Raw genomic sequence first — 12,494 nt, 5'->3', positions numbered from 1 at the left:
CCTTGGAAACCAATACCAGTCTTCCCCCCCCCCCCCCATTTGGATGAATAATGTACAATGATCTAGTTCAGCTGAAATGACTTGTTTGAGATCTACTTGTGAGTCATGCATAGTGGCCACCATTAAAAAAATGTATTGGACTTAGGCTCCGCAGTAAGAAAATCACATAAATCCCTAGAGCTATGGCTTCAGAAATGGCACAAAAATGGATGGACAAATATGAAAAGTAGATAATGGATCCACAGTGATTTAATTCTTGGTGATATTTTCACTTTATGCAAATACCAAAAGAAAAAAAATAAACTGACTACCTGGGAAGAAAAAAACCCAGAAACCAAAAAAATATTTAGTGTTTGATCAAGCCAAAATCCTTTCACACATCTGCCAAGAGAATTAAAACAAATATAGATGTTAAATAAAAGGCCCAGGTACCAAAGAGCAAAATTTAATGAAAGCTAGAAACTGTTAAGTATGGATTCCTGTTGAGAAAATGTCAATCTCTTCAGAGTTTTCCCATAGCTCTATTTTTAAGAAAAGTGTAGTAAAAATACATAATACAAGTTAACTTTTTTTCTTGCTTTTGTCTTTCCCGTCACTCCTCCATTGATGAAAGGCATCTTCCACTGGAGTCTTGGACCCCCACAGAGCACAGACCCTCATTTCTAGCATCAGTGGCCTCTCCCTATCAGATCAGGTTACTGGTGAGCTCAGTAGCTGGAGAAGCATCCTACCAGGTCAAAGGCAAAAGGTCTTTGAAGCATGTTGATGATGGTAGAGGGTTATTGCCCAACTCCTCTGAAATGCAGTTCCCTAATGGCGGGTCATACCGGATTCTGCAGTGGTAGGCTAAGAGCTGAGAAAAATCTGGTGAGAGGGCAGGGGCTGGGAGGACATCAGCTGGCAGTAGTAGAAAGTGATAATCCATCTTGAGGGTCCTGCTTCACGTACCATGCCCACACTGACACGTGAGAGACTGAACAACACTCGAGCTGCAAGGGCAAAGAGTTGATTTTGGGATGGTTCTTTGCTATGACTGATGAAAGAAGAATGGGAGGGACATAGAGATGGTGGGTGTCCACTGAGAGAATCCACAGATGAAACCAGTCATGCTGTGCCTACTTATAGGCAGGCTCCAAAACCTTTAGTTTGTCAGTTGCTAATGATAACCCCTAGCAGAGAAGACTGGATAGAAGTAGGAATAAGGGAACAAGCCAGAATATGGTTATCAATAGAAGCTAATGACACATGGCACACACTGAATCATGCACCTAGGAGAGTGGCAGCTGGAGAGCTGGAAGCCAATTGCCCCGAGAACTAGAGTTGGAATCTTCAAGAAGGCCGTGTGCTAGAGACAGCACTCTCCCAACCAAAGTTGCAGTCAGCCTGGGCTTCTCTCCATGAGCCCTGTCACCCTCTCCAGTCTTGCTTTAGTTCAGCTATGTAGTCACAATCCTGGGTGTATTGATTCTGGTCACTGGAATATAACACCTCCATCCTGTCTTAGCCAAGGGGAAGGTCTGCTTCCTTGGCTTAAAGGTTGGGATCAGGGACCTTTAGAACCCCAGTGTCATTTTCAATTTAATCCATCTCCCTTTTCCTCCTTCAAAATAATTCAGCCTAGGGTATTTTACCTTCTAAAGATGACAGAATGTTATCTGGCCACATGCTAAAATAACACTTTTATATGGACATAAACAACCCAAGTTCTCTGGGTCAGCCTCTCAAACCCAGGAGAGGGCACACCATGGAAGGTCCTATTATTTGTGGGCTTTGATGAAACTTCCTTTTCTAAAATTCTTTTATCACCTTTCTTTTGCACTTAGCTTGCATAGCATTCCCCCCATATCAGCGGCTCTGAAGAAAGAGAGTCTCTTTCACAATAGGGCTCCTGCTCAGATGTTAAGCAAATGAAAAGCAAAAATCATGGGTGTTATCTTCCTGGCTGTCAGCTGTTCCCAAGGTCTCTACTTGGTTCAGAAGGCCAATTGCCCTTTAGCCACCAGGGTGCCGTTGGGCTTGCACGTGGTCAGGAGGGCATATTTCTCAGGGCTAAGGTTGATTCTGGGACAAAATATACCATTCCACCTAAGGCCGATGAGATGGCTCTTACTTATTAAAAGAAGCTTTATCTGGGCTTCCAGCAATAACTTTATGGAGTCCTCCTCTGAGTTCACACCTGCCTTTGCCCTCTCCACCACCCTTGGTCTGAGTTGCCTTTCACACGTATTCTCCACTAAATCAGGCAGTCCTCTGTCGGCCAGCTCACTTCTTCAGCGACCCTCCATCTCCATCCAGGGCTCAGGGCCGTGGAGTGGAAGGTACTTGGAGAGCTCCCATGGTGAATTAGTTTGAAGGTTGCTTTTTATTTTTTTCTTTTGCTTGCTTTTAAGGTGGAACAAATTGTGAATCTCCAACCTGAAAACTGAGAGAGGGATGGGCAGGGAGTTAGGAATAAGAAGTAGGAGAAGGAAGGTGCCTAACAGAACCTGCAAACCATGAATATTAGTGAGAAAAAAATTACGCAAACTAAGACACATTAACACCAAATTAAGGAAAATGGTACAGTTTCCTCATTAGTGTTCTGGTGACTCCATTGTCAGAGACACAGGCTCTACTAGACAGGGTTAGTTTCCCCTTATTGCAGTGCAGTGTTATTTATCATCCTTACTTAGCAACGGAACAGCATGAAAGAACATCAAAAAGGAAATGGGAGAGTAGAATGGTTTCCAGTTCTTCAGGAAAATCTGTGAATCATCCTCCTTGTGGTCGCAGTGGTTGGTAGCAGTTGTGTTCATTTTGTTGTTTTTGGCACTGAAGGGTTTGGGATGGGGCTGAGGGAGCCCGAGCCTGCTCCCCAAGGGGTCTCCATCTGCTCCAGTTATAATCCTGTGGCTCCCAAGGGCATCCCTGAACTGTGGCTCATGCAGGGAATCGATTGCATGGACTTGGGGAAGTCGTGGCTGACCACTCGGCCATTCTCTCCACTACCGCCACCACTGGCTCCTGCCCCGCTGTTTCGGGGGAGTGTCGATGTCCGTATGGCTTCATTGATGGATTGCTGTGGGATCAAACAGAAACCCTTTTCAGGAGGACCATGGGGTTCTTCCCCGGGTCCTTGGCAATGATTGGCAAGGAGAGTGAGTCAACATTGGACTTAAAATAGCACCCCTATCCTTTTCCCCATCCAATTCCTTTCCTAATCTGCAATGCTAATTTTGACTTCCCATGAAACTCACAAAACTGTTTCATGGCTCTGCACAAGTCTGATCCCCTCTCTGAACCTCATGTTCTCTGTGTAGTGAGGTTTGCTGGACTGGGTGATCTCTAAGATCCCTTCTGGTTCTTATATTATGTTTTCTAAACTTGGAATAGTGCTCTGGTTGCACTGATGATAATAGATGTAGCAACATGAACCAAGTGGAAGGGGTCTGGAAACGGGGTTTAGGAAACTTGGAGTTTAGTTCCAGTTCTGACATCAACTAGTTGTGTGACCTTGTGCATATCTCCTTACATCTCTAGACCCTTTTAATCTCCATGTTTATAAAATGTGTTTATCTCCTTACCTATATAGGCTTTTAAGCAAGTGATGCCACTGTGTGAAAAATTATTTGAAATGTTAAAAATTAAGGGTATGTATTATTGTTGGGTTAAAATTAAAGCCTACCTCTGATTTACTTCAGGGAATGCTATCCTACTGCCAGCAGCATGTATTAAGGAAATATGGGACTCGTTTGAACAATAATACAATAGGTAAAATGTAGTTGGAAAGGGGCGTGTGCCAAAAAAACTGTGGATGCATTGCAGAGATCATTATCTGTGAAATGCTGTCTGTCGGCACATATATCCTGCACTTCTAGACTGACACTTCAGATCAGTGCTAACTTAAGTTGTGTGATTTCTAGAACGTGGCATTCTAGATATGAAAAGAACTCAAACAATTCACTCCAGGACCAGGTGAGTTGGTGGAGGGTTCAATAACACAATATGGGACTAGAACCACACCCTATCAGATGAGAGGAAGGGCTCTGTTCTGAGTCCTTGGGAGAAAGAAATTTCGTTACATGGAATCCAAACCCTTATCTCTTCCTGTCGCTCTCACTTCCTATTAAGAGATACTCAGAATTTTTGAGGTGGGTCTTGGTTTTCTTGGTAGGAATCTCTATAAAGGAGAAGAATTGTTTGCAAGTTGAGAGGTTTCTTTCTCTCAGACCAACTCCACTTCCTTTAAGGTGCATTCTGTTCTCACCTTCTTCTTGAAGCCCCCCTCACCTTAGTACTCAGGCATTATATATTCTCTGGTAACGGTTCTGTGGCAGCTGTGCAAGTTTCATCTTCTTTTAGGGAGCTAACTTCCTGGAGGGCAGCAAGGGCCATTTCTTCTTATTCCTGAACTATCTCCCAGTGCCCAGATACAGTTAGATGCTTAATTGATAGTCTTGAATTTGTCTAAGAAAACTCAGCCACTTAGGATCCTTCTTAAATTTTTTGTGGCTTTCTCCTTTGCATATTACCATGATTCTAGTGACCAGAGAAGAGTGTTTACCTACTGTGGCCAGACAGATCTAACAGGGTGGTTTGGACCACATTTTTGTTCTTTCTGCAATACTTTGATGGGAGTATTCTCTTATTGCTGGCAATTCTGGCAATGTTTTTCAATGTTATTTCTTTTTTTAAAATCAGTAATTTGGGCAAATTTGCCCCATATGATGCTTACCCACACTGGTTCTCTCTCTTCCTTAAACCCACAATTGATTTATTTACATTCTGCCTTGGCTGTCCTCCACTGAAGAACAAGTTTGACCTGGATTGTGTTCTTCTATGTCAAGGCCAAATACAGACCACTGCTAATGCTCTATGGGAGAAATGTGAAATGAAAAACACAAGGAATTAGTGGTTACTATTCTCACTTAAAATGTTTGAAAAGGAAATTACTTTGTATGTATTTGTAAAATATGGAACCTCTAATTGATTAGCTTGAAATGTCTATCTTCTATGATATTTCTTTGCCTCATTCCTTTAAGTAAAAAATAGTTTAAAGTTCACACTGATGACCTTGGGGTTTGTTTCTCAAAAGGTCTCACACATTCCCATAATATTCCACTGAAGTCAGTGGTATTTACTGAGTTTATCTTAAAGGAGACGATTGGTGGCACAGTCAGCATTGCTGCCTATCGGAGTGTGAGAGAACTTGGTCCAGGATGTAGCTGAAACCCTCCAATGTCATGCCATTGAGAACTGGTTTTCAAGGAAGCTGAGCATGCCTCAGAGGTCAGTGACTGCACACACCTATGTTAGTGGGCATTGCCTGCTCACTGGCTTCCTTTCTAATATAGTTATGAGGTCTTAGGAGAAGAGATGAACAGAGTCAAAACTCTGGAGCAGAAAGCAATGCTAAAAATGACTACATCACTAGTTCTCAAACTTGGCTGCATGTTGCAAGAACTTGGGGAGTTTTGGGGTAAAAAAACACTGAAGCCTAAGACCTAATCCTAGAGATGATGACTTGATAGGTGTGGTATGTGACCTGGACTCCTTGAGTTTTAAAAACTCCCCATGGGGATTCTAATATACAAACCAGGCTGAAACACACTGATCTAGTTTATTTCATCCACTTTACAGAGAAGACTGAGGACTTATGACTGACTTTGACTGACTTGCTTAAGCTTACAGTTATGGGGGCAAGAGCCTTTTAACTGTGGTTCTTCCTACCCGCCCCGTAGCTAAGCAGATGCCATTTCTTCTGGGAAATGTGGTTCTCCCTTGTCCATGTGTGAAATACTAGCCATTCTTAAATTTTATCCTTAGAGTTGTTGTTTTAAAATTAATACTCAGGGAGAAAAGAGTGAATGCAAATCCAAAGTTGGCTCTTGAGAGACTGTTTCCACTTCTCTAACGGCGATTGCATCCTAAGTTCTCAGCTGCTTGCTTTTCTATGAGAAGTCTGGGAAGCCTCTGCACATCATAGAACACCCTAATAAAAGCTCAAACCTCAGTAATGACCTCGTCCCAGCACGTGTGCTTAGAGAGTGTGGCTACATGCTGTGGCGGATGCACCACTCCTCTACCCCACTCCTGCATCATCAAGTCTCTCAGCTGCTCATTAATTCCATGGAAATGTGCAAAGCCTCAATTGCTGTAGCTTAAACACAGCCCATGTTAGCATGGCCACATGCAATCACGAAAGGTCAGTGGCTTTCTTGGTGGGGGGAGAGGCCAGGGATTATTTTCCTTTGGGAGCAAGGTGGTGAATATTAAAGACCCTGGTTGTCTTTCACATCAACTGAAAACTCAGGTTCTGCTCTGTTTTTCCAGGTAGAGGGAAGAGGTGGAGGATCTGAGACTTTATTCAGTTTGGAGTTTGTCTTAGGTTATATATTTTTGCTACTGTATGACAATTTAAACTGTACACTAATGTTCTAGTTGCCTGAATCCCTCTCTCAGTTCCCAATTCTCACATTTTTCTCTTCCCTCAGTTTTCCTGTATCCTGGTTTCCCTCTCCTTTTTCTGATTTCTGGGTGAGAGTTCTGGTCTTTGGGTCTCACATTGTTGTGCAGCCTTTGCCACCAACTCTCTTCCCGTGGTTCATTTCTTTCACACTTCAAGTCTGTTAAACATCACTTTCTCAGGGCAGCCTTTCTGACTTGCTCCAGCCCCCACCCCCCAACCTAATTCACCAAGCATGGCAAGGTCACCCATTTTGCAGGGGGTAGATACCCTCTTCCCTATATTGGGAGCTACATTTCTGTTAATGCAACCTCAGCAAGAATCTACCTTTGTAGTGATCACTCTTGCCTCATGCTGTGTTCACTGTCCACTTCAAGTCCTAACTTTTAATCGTATTACCATATCTCTGGCTGAAGTAGTTATTTCCTTGGGCCTTATGTTTATTGTCTTCCTTCCCTCCCATCTTCCTTACCTCTTCACAGCTGCCACTTTCCCTGCCACCTTCCTCATAGCAGCTTTCTGCACCCTCCCTTGGGCTGAACTCAACCTCCTGTCACTCCCACCCTTTCTAGTAGAGGGACTCCCAGGAAACCCAGCTGTGTGAAACAACAGGTTAGTGAAAAGGCCTGGGAAGACGGTGCCACCTTCATCCGCTTGGACTCGCTACGGGATTTGTAGCAGAACTCGATTAAGGCAACCAGCATGGCTAGTCCAAGTCCTCCGATCAGGATGTAGAACACGCCTGCCACGTTGCTGAGGCTCAGAGCACTCGTCTTGTCCTAGGAAGAGGAGCAGGGAAAGGGGGAACGGGACAGAATAAAGTGAGCCGAGAGGCTGGAGATGATCTAAATAACAGCATTTTTACACACATACGCTCAACCCCATCACCCTCTTTAACATTTATAATAATAGTTGGAAAGCCTTTTTATTCAATGACAAAGTATTAAACACCCTCCCTTCCCCCCAAATGGGTATGTGTGTATATATAACAGTTTTCCAAGCTTCCCTGATTATGTTTAATTCATAATTACATTTCCTCCCTCCCTAATGCCTGTTCTGGGGTGGGAAATGCCACAGGAAATTTAGCACAGCTTCGACCAAGAGCTGTACTCTTGAGCTTACCCCATTGTTTCAGAAAAGTGTCCCTTCATTTTCAGCTCAGTTCCTGCCCCCAACCTGTCTGTTGCTCAGGAACACATTTGCTTTGCTTATTGTTTATGTCTCTGAGCATTTTCCTGAGAGTTGGTACTTAAAATGAACTTTCCCCTAGATGTGCATTTGATTTCAATTTAATAAGACAGTTATTGCACATAAAATAGAGATCTACCAATGTATACCTTTAACTTACTGCTCTGAGTCCTAATTTAGGAAAAAAAACTAGAGGCTTGGAATAGTAAAAAGGCACTGAGGTAGAAAAATGGCTCTATTAAATTCTAATAATTATGTTTAATTGGTGTCATTTTTCTGTTGGAGGTGCTTGCTAAAAAACACTGTAGGCAGACTCAGGTGGCTGAATTTAGAAATCTGTTGCCTGAGGTGAAAGATCTTGTGCTGGTTTTGGATGAGAGGGTCATAGAGCAGGGTGCGTGATTTCTAGGGGTCTGGGGACAAGTACCCATGTCCAGTAGGAGATGACAGAGCTTACTTTGTGGAGACTGAGAAAGGCCATCAGATACGATCCCTAAGTTCCGTCACCTCCAGTAGGGTTCAGAAGTGGGGACTGAGGGACAGCATCTTCCCAAGTGGTGAGAAAAATTGAATGAAACTGGTGGTCATGGTGGCAGGTGGTGGCCCAGGGAGAGCAGGAAACTGCTTAGTGCAGTTCTTGTCACGAGAACATCTTTAAGTCCTGAATACCCATCCTCAGATGTTGTGATGGCCCTACCACCTTTGCTTGTATTGTTTGCTCAAGTACTACAAGTTTCTCATTGAATGAAAATAAAGCACATGCCTCAGCCGGCACAGGCACACACCATGACTGGTTGGTTGGTGATACTGGATAGGATAAAACTTTTACATCTCTCCTTTTTTTTTTCTCTCAAGTGGGGTTGCACAAAGGGTGAACCATCTTGCTCTAGGGACTCCTTCAACACCTGCCTGTTAGAATGTGGGCATGTTGACCAAGTCATTGACCTCTGCCCTAGTTCTACTTGGTGCATTGTACAGGGTCCAGCAGGGCTGAGCTTGGGGACCGCGGCTGGCAAACAGCAGCATGCCTTCCTTCCCCAGAAGCAGCCTTGACCAGTAGAGCCGGAGGATTATCTGAAGCGTACCCCTTTGGTGGCTTCCTGTATTGCTAAAGCAGATGGCTCTTGAATGTGGGTTACACTTGGCAAGGCATATTCTGGCTTTGGAAGTAGTGGGAATGATTATTCAAAGGAATAGAATTTCTCCTGCCCTGCTATAAAGGTCCAATAAAAAAAATGGGGAACAATGAGTATGGTGGTTGGCTCAAGAGTTGGTTGAACAATTAAATTCCCACTTGGCATGATTTTTTAGAACACTCAAAATGCCTCCCTGTTTGTTGTTTAGGAGGTCTGTAATTCTGCTTCTGGAGAGTACTTCAGAGTTCTTGGTGGAATCATGGTTAGTGGAAGTTCATGTAAAACTTTTCTGTATGGATAGGGCTGGGGTGTGGTGGGGAGGCATGTGAATGTATTATCAGCCCACACCTTAGGCTGGAGGTGTGGTGACAGTGCTGCTCAGAGGGAGTGGATGGGGAACAGGCCTGGGGCAAGGAGGTGGACAAGAGGCTTCGAGGTCAGGAAGAAGTCCTGCTGACTTCACAAGCTGACAAGCCTTTCAGTAGCTGAAATACACCATGCCCATGCGTCTTTGACCACCAAGGCTGTTTCTGTTTCCTTCCTCATGGTCTTTTCAAGTTCACCATGGTTGTAGATTGCCTTCAAGGATAAGGGAGTCATGGATGTCTTTTATGCTACTATTTAAAAAAAACCTAAGTGGGCATCTGCCTTCCTGGCTGTAGAAGGTGGAAAGTCCACTTCTGGTATGTCTGGGAAGGAAGCAGGGCTGGACATTCATATGGAAGTGGGGGTAGGGGACATATTCTATATAACTGCAGAAAGAGGAAGGTCCAGTGACTGAGCATTTGATTATGTCCAGATACGGAGAACATCTCTCATTTCTGAAGGAGGTCTCTGGCCCATGGAGGTGGCAGTGTATGTATGTGTGGGGACACATCCCACATACACGAAGAGGGAAACAGATGGTATTGGGACTGTCACCTCTCCTCTTACAGAACACACAGTGCCACTCACCCTTCTGTATGCCAGTGCAGTTCTGTAGTAGCAGGGGTCAGGGAAGACTTACAGAAGACATACTTAGATGTAGCACAACTCTCTAAATTTGGCGTAATTTGACAGGGTATGGGATGAAGGGCTGGTGGTGGTGGTGTCCTCTTTGCCCATGCAATTCAAGAGTTTACATGTAGGCAAGGTTTTGTGATGTCCCTTATGTGTGCCATTAGCTTTTTGATAGCATTGAATTTAGTTCTTTCAAAGAAGGCTCAAGGTCACGGTCTTCTGTTCAGTTGCTTTTACTGACTCTCTTTGACTCTATTGGAATGTTATGGGGTATCCTAAGGCATAGACAACAGTCCCTTTTATTGAAAGACCAGACCTCTGACTCCTCCTCTGGCCCATCTTGTCCCTCCCTACAAGAGGGGGCTTCCTTGTGGACTTGAGTGCAGACATCTACATTCGTGTTTCATGGGCGAGCTGTAAGTTTCTCAGCCTCACCCGGGGAAAGGGGAAAGATGGAATTTGAATCTTCTGAGCACCCCTCCAGTGGACCACATTTTCCTCCCATCCCATAGCAGCTGCATTCCCAAAAGCCAAGCAGCTTGTTGGTGGGAGTGAAAAAGTCACAACTTATCTTCCACCAGGAGGGGGGGGGGGAAGAGAGTGACAATACTGAGAATGACAGATGAAAAGAAAAACAAAAATTCCATCTTTCAGGATTGATTGTTGGGCTTGTTGTTATGGTGATGAGTCCCCCTCCTCCCCCCCTTCATCTGTTCTCCTTAACCTGTTTTCTTATTTGCTACTCCGGAAGGAAGTTTTTTTCTTTTTTGCATTTTCCCCCTTGCTCTTCCCATGTAATCAGGGACTGTCCCGGACTTCCTCTGTGTTTCTGAGCTAGCATCCCTTCCAAGAATGTGGAGCCTGCATGAGTCTTTGTGAAGAGGTTTGAGCCAGGCCTGAGGCAGATAAACTTGGAGGTTTTTGAAATGCATGTGTAGAAAGTTCTAGGGAGAAGCTAAGGCCTTTGGCCATAACACCAGTCCCCACCAGCAGAGACTGTGCTGCCCTAAATAAGGCAGCAAGGGCCTGCTAAATAAGGACCAAGCTTCAGTGTTCTCCAAATGCTTCCATTCCTTCATATCTTCCTGGTGAGGGTGTGAACTCCTACGTAGCAAAGGCTGCAATTTCTGCTCTTCTCTACATTCCACGGGAATTCTACACATTCTCTGATGTGTGTACAACTGGAGCTCTAGGGGCTGCTGCAGGCCTTCCTCATGCTGACCCTGTAACCCGATGCTGCCTTGCAGGGCCATGAGAAAAGTCCAACCCCTCTTTCATTCAGTAGACTTTCTGCTATAGTGGGCTTTCTCTTGTGCTTTTCCAGCACACCGTCATTGGCCTATGAGCCATTTTCCTGAGAGGTTGGTTATTACCTGGGGGTGAAGACTGAGTGGATGGCCAGGCTCACTCACTAGCTAGGATCAAAGTGAGGAAGCTATGGGGAGGCAGATTTGATTCAACTAAAGGAAAACCTTTCCACTGTCTAAAGGTGAAATGCCCTGCTGTGGACAGGAGTGAGTTCCTCAAACATGGATGTATTCAGCAAGAAGCTGACGAGGTCATCTAAGGGATTCGAGCACTGGACAGAGTGTTATGCCAAGTGACTTTTGACACTTGTGCCAGCCCCAAGAGACCTGAGGCATCTGAGGAGTTCCTAGAGGGCCTGGGATCATGCCTTTTATAAATTCTCCCTAGAGACTAATCTCTTGAGGGGATGCAAAAAAGGAACTCATGTTAATTGGCAACTTCTGCTGTTCCATTTCCAATCTAGGCCAGTTCCCTAGCCTGCATATTTTCCCAAGAGCGACACAGGATGAAAATTGGCCCATTGTACTAATAATTGGCAAGGCAGATACTGCAAAAGTAAGGGTTGTGGGGGCGGCTTTCCTCAGCAGTGTGTGCTCAGGGACCGGCTGCTGTACAATGCACCGCAGAACACCCTGCCTCAGAACAGCACTGCGGCAGGGACTCAAGGAGGTGGTGTGGGTCGTGGTGAGGAGCGCAAGGGTTGGCCGAGGCCAAGGCCTCTTCCCTAGTGGGGGGAATTTTCTGAAAACAGAAGCACCAGTCTGAGGGTAAAGTGGGTGTCTCCACAGGTGGCTTTAGTTGTGAGCTGAATATCTAACTGGAGCATGCACTGGAGAGCAGGGGTCTTGTGTGTGTGAGGAAAATTGAGCCCACTGCTGCCAGAAGTGCTTCTGACTCATGGACCCAAAGAGTTTCAAAGGGAAAATCTTTATTTCTGGTTAGTCCCTTTTCCTAGGGTAGCGATGGGAGATTTAGGATGTGTGACTAGGGGACACTGGGCAGGACTTAGGGTATTTTAGCATTCAGTCTCTGATCTGGGCAGTTACTGTATGTTGGATTTATCATATTGGAGCACGCCTAACTCCCAGGAGATTCGCCTTGAAGGTACTGGCTCTCTTTAGACCGGGGTCCCTAACCTCTGGGCGGAGGACAGGCATAGCCTGTTAGGAACCAGGCTGCACAGCAGGAGGTGAGCAGCAGGGGAGCAGCTTGCTCCCATTGGCGCCTGAGCTCTGCCTTCCGTCCCTCCTCTCCATCGCCCCCCCCCCCCCCCCGCCCCAACCCAGTCCAGGGAAAAATTATCTTCCATGAAACCCATCCCTGGTGACAAAAAGGTTGGGGACTGCTGCTTTAGACCATTGTTTGCTCTCCCAGAGACTGGGAACTCTGATTTTGAGCAGGGTTCTAGCTAAAGCCCG

The 12,494-nt window shown here is 45.2% G+C and overlaps 1 protein-coding gene across 3 annotated transcripts in view; it reads right to left on the bottom strand.

Annotated features, from left to right (window-relative positions):
* Positions 1 to 222: 222 nt before the first annotated feature.
* The window catches only part of GRIA1 (glutamate ionotropic receptor AMPA type subunit 1), a 274,494-nt gene continuing 262,222 nt past the window's right edge, over positions 223 to 12,494 (bottom strand). For all 3 annotated transcript variants that reach the window (XM_028527454.2, XM_028527456.2, XM_036014526.1), the window contains 2 exons: positions 7,090 to 7,224; positions 223 to 3,079 (listed from right to left, as the gene is read on the bottom strand). In XM_028527454.2, the coding sequence (XP_028383255.1) occupies positions 2,879 to 3,079; positions 7,090 to 7,224 (336 nt within the window). In that variant the 3' untranslated portion in view covers positions 223 to 2,878. The remainder of the gene's footprint in view (positions 3,080 to 7,089; positions 7,225 to 12,494) is intronic.

This window comes from Phyllostomus discolor, chromosome 13, assembly GCF_004126475.2.
Source record: "Phyllostomus discolor isolate MPI-MPIP mPhyDis1 chromosome 13, mPhyDis1.pri.v3, whole genome shotgun sequence".
In the NCBI taxonomy this organism is placed as follows: domain Eukaryota; kingdom Metazoa; phylum Chordata; class Mammalia; order Chiroptera; family Phyllostomidae; genus Phyllostomus; species Phyllostomus discolor.
This window is presented reverse-complemented; position numbering and strand designations above follow the sequence as displayed.